The sequence below is a fragment of the Chiloscyllium plagiosum genome, unplaced genomic scaffold (genome assembly GCF_004010195.1).
Source record: "Chiloscyllium plagiosum isolate BGI_BamShark_2017 unplaced genomic scaffold, ASM401019v2 scaf_4332, whole genome shotgun sequence".
NCBI lineage: Eukaryota > Metazoa > Chordata > Chondrichthyes > Orectolobiformes > Hemiscylliidae > Chiloscyllium > Chiloscyllium plagiosum.
Window position 1 is genome coordinate 10,159 of NW_025211627.1, and position 4,298 is coordinate 14,456.

General features: G+C 49.5%; 1 protein-coding gene across 1 annotated transcript in view; it reads right to left on the reverse strand.

The window, feature by feature from the left end:
- The window catches only part of grcc10 (gene rich cluster, C10 gene), a 14,432-nt gene that overhangs the window by 4,329 nt on the left and 5,805 nt on the right, over positions 1 to 4,298 (reverse strand). The window contains exon 2 of the mRNA XM_043685665.1: positions 4,089 to 4,265. Coding sequence (XP_043541600.1) covers positions 4,089 to 4,265 — 177 coding nt within the window. The remainder of the gene's footprint in view (positions 1 to 4,088; positions 4,266 to 4,298) is intronic.

The window sequence follows — 4,298 nt, forward strand, 5'->3', positions numbered from 1 at the left end:
TTATTCCTAGGATGATGACGTCAGCTTGTACGAGGGGACATAACTACAAATTGAGGGGTGATAGATTTAAGACAGATGTCAGAGGCAGGTTCTTTACGCAGAGAGTGGTAAGGGAGTGGAATGCCCTACCTGCTAATGTAGTTAACTCAGCCACATGAGGGAGATTTAAACAATCCTTAGATAAGCACATGGATGATTTTGGGATAGTGTAGGGGGACGAGCTGAGAATACTTCACAGGTTGGCGCAACATCGAGGGCCGAAGGTCCTGTTCTGCGCTATATTGTTCTATGCTCTATACTGGTTTGACCCCAGTTGTAAGCTGGAATATACTTGCACTGGAGGAGGTGGTCCAGCTCCAGATTCTGGGATCACCAGAATCACTCACAGGATTACGGGGTTGATCCATTATCAACTGGGATTATACTGTCTGGGGTTTCGAAGATTGAGAGGTGACCTCACTGAAACACAGGAAAGTTGAAGATTTTCAGACCATCGTCATGGGGAGCACACGATGGGCCGAATGGCCTCCTGCTGCTGCTCCTCCTCTGTTCATAGAAACATTCAGGATTCTAGTCAGAGGTAGTTTCACTGAGGAAGTTAGAGACAGAATTGCAGGGTAAGGGGTCAAGCATTTCAGACTAAGCTGAGGGGAAAATTGCTTCACTCGAAGATCGTTGGGATCCTCCAGCCCAGAGGAGCGTGCGAGCCCAACGTCAAGGAAATTTAAGCCTGAAGTAGGCGGATTCTCTGAGGGAATAAAGGGATGTGGGGAATAGGCAGGAGAGTGGAATTAAGACAGACGATCAGCCAGGGGCAGTTGACAGGGCAGCACAGGCCTCCGTTCCGAATGCTCCTTTCACATCCTGACGCTCCCCGTGAGTTATACTTTGCGCGTTTAAGCTGGATAGGCTACATCGTAGGCAACTTAAAGGGTCAAGTCAGGAGGTCAGGGGAGGGGGTGGGGGAAAGTTTTGGCAGAATGAGTAGTGGACAGAGGGGAGTTTCAAAGGAGATAGAAGAGCTTTAAACCTGTCAACAAAGGAATACTCAACTGGGAGTCCGAGGAACCTGAAATTATGGAGGCAATGGATTCCAGCAAAATTAACGTTGACCCTCTCGCTCAAGGCTGCACGGGGATGATATTGTAATGAATGTTATTGCAATGAACACCATTTGAACTGAATTGTAAATCAGGGATTGAGAAAAGGTAGGGTCAGCCCTGGTCGAAATGCAAGACGTGACCACCTCACCAAGAGTGCAAAAAAGTGTGTAGCCTTTCTGAGCAGAAGTATTTTTGTCAGTTACTGCAAAAAGGTTTTTGAGGCTAAGTCATGCCTGATTTCTTAGAATCATACAATTTTACAGCACAACAGGAGGCCATTCGGCCCAGTATGTCTGTCCCGCCTTGAGAAAGAGCTGCTCGCATTCTCCAGCCCAGTCTCCGTAGCCCTCTAAATTCACCACTTCCAAATATACATGCAGCCTTCTTTCGAAACCTCCTCTGGAATCTTCCTCCACCGTTCTCACAGGAAATGCATTTCTAAATCTTAACAACTCCCTGAGTAAAGAAGTTTCTGCTCATCTCAATCCTAGCTCTCCTGCTGACAATCTTGAAATTGTGACCAATCTTGTGTCGATTCTAGTGCTCCCAGAAAAATAAAGATTTCCTCGTATGTTGTTAATATTGGTCTCCCGATGTTAGGAAGGATGTAAGTACATTGGAAGCAGATCAGAAGCTATTTACCAGACAGTCATAGAGATGTACAGCACGGGAACAGACCCTTCGGTCCAACCCGTCCATGCCGACCAGATATCCCAACCCAATCTAGTCCCACCTGCCAGCACTCGGCCCATATCCCTCCAAACCCTCCTATTCATATACCCATCCAAATGCCTCTTAAATGCTGTAATTGTACCAGCCTCCACCACTTCCTCTGGCAGCTCATTCCATTCACATATCACAGTCTGTGTGAAAACCTTGCCCCTTAGGTCCATTTTAAATCTTTCCCCTCTCACCTTAAACCTACGCTCTCTAGTTCTGGACTTCCCCACCCCAGGGAAAAGACCTTGGCTGTTCACAGTATCCAAGCCCCTCATGATCTTATAAACCTCTATAAGGTCACCCCTCAGGGGGAGGAGAAAACAGCCCCAACCTATTAGATTAGATTAGATTACTTAGTGAGGAAACAGGCCCTTCGGCCCAACAAGCCCACACCAACCCATACCCCTACATTTACCTCTTCACCTAACACTACGGGCAATTTAGCACGGCCAGTTCACCTAACCCGCACATCTTTGGACTGTGGGAGGAAACCGGAGCACCCGGAGGAAACCCACGCAGACACGGGGAGAATGTGCAAACTCCACACAGACAGTTGCCTGAGGAGGGAATTGAACCCGGGTCTCTGGTGCTGTGAGGCAGCAGTGCGAACCACTGTTCAGCCTCTTCCTGTAGCTCCAACCCTGGCAACATCCTTATAAATCTTTTCTGAACCCTTTCAAGTTCCATACCATCCTTCCTATAGCAGGGAGATCAGAATTGGATGCAGTATTCCAAAAGCGGCCTAACCAACATCCTGTACAGCCGCAACATGACCTCCCAACTCCAGTACTCAACACTCTGACCAATAAAGGAAAGCATCCCAAACACCTTCTTCACTATCTTGTCTATGTGTGACTCTACTTTCAAGGAACTACAAACCTGCACTGCAAGGTCCTTTTATGCAGCAACACACCCCAGGACCTTACCATTAAGTGTAGAAGTCCTGCCCTGACTTGTCTTTCCAATGTGCAGCACTTTCATCTGCGTGGGTTTCCTCCGGGTGCTCTGGTTTCCTCCCACAGTCGAAAGATGGGCAGGTCAGGGCGGATTGGCTGTGCTAAATTGTCCACAGTGTTCAGGGATGTGTAGGTTAGGCGCATTAGTCAGGGGTAAATGTAGAGTGATAGGGGAATGGCTCTGAATGGGTTAATCTATGGAGGATCGGTGTGGACTTGCTGGGCTGAAGGGCCCGTTTCCACACTCTATGAATAAACGTATAAACTCCACCCAGTCTGAGGATAGAATCGCACCTGGGTCCCTGGCGCTGTGAGGCAGCGGTGCTAACCACTGAGCTACACTCCTATCCCTTACAATTCTCTCTAAGACTTTGCCCACAACAAACGTATAAACTCCACCCAGTCTGAGGATAGAATCGCACCTGGGTCCCTGGCGCTGTGAGGCAGCGGTGCTAACCACTGAGCTACACCACTGCCGCCCGGATCACAGGGCTCACGCCTCACAATCTGCCTCAGGTTTAACCAGAGGGGGAGACACCCCCCCCAGGGTGGAAAGATGCTGTGCTGGGCTGGTGGGCTGCAGCATGGAGGGAAAGCTCCACGTTGGACGGACGGTTCCAGGGGGCCCCCTGCACGAAGGGAGACAGCGTGGAGAGAAGAAAACTCGAACACGGAGTGAGGGGTGCTGCAGCATTGACGGTAGGCTGTGTGTAAATGAGGAAGAGGAGCAGCGCATTCGGGCCCTCCAACATGCTCCCCCATTCAAGAAAGATCATGTCCTACCTGTGATCTGATCTCCACACGCCTGCCTACCCTCAAAACCTTAAACCCCTGTCAAATATTCCGCTCCAGCATCTTTTCAGGAAAATAGTACCAAACACTCAGAGCAAGAAATTTTATTTTATCTGGTTAAGAGCAACCACCAAATTTTTTTGAAAAAGAAACACTGACCGCAGTTCTATACTCTACCACAGGAGGAAACATCCTCTACATCTATTACCCACAGATCCTATGGATCTTACATGTCCAAAGCAAGCCAGCTTCTAAACTCCAGCAGTATACATCCAGCCTCTCCAATCTTTCCTCAGATCAAAACCGGTCCATTCCAGCTAATAATCCAGTAAACCTACTCTGAGCTGCTTCCACAAGGAGACCAATACTGAGCACAGATCCCCCTGTGGTCTCCCCCGTGCCCTATGTAACTGAAGCATAACCTCCCCGGTTTTGTATTCGAGACAAGCACCGGGGCAGGGGTGTGTCCAGCCCGGAGGGAGGCTCCGATTCGGATTGCGACAGCTTACGGACTTGCCTTCTCCATCGTTGCTGAAGCCGTAGGATTTGATGACGTCCTGCTGGATCTGGGTAGCCACGGGCAGCACAAACTGCAGCATCTTGCCCATGTCGTTACAGGCGTTGTCACGGGCCTCCTCCATCCTCACGGCATTCTCAGGGGAACTGAAGGCCTTGATCACTTCACCCAGCACCACTGAGAAAAGGGGGCACAGAGAGAGAGAGGCAG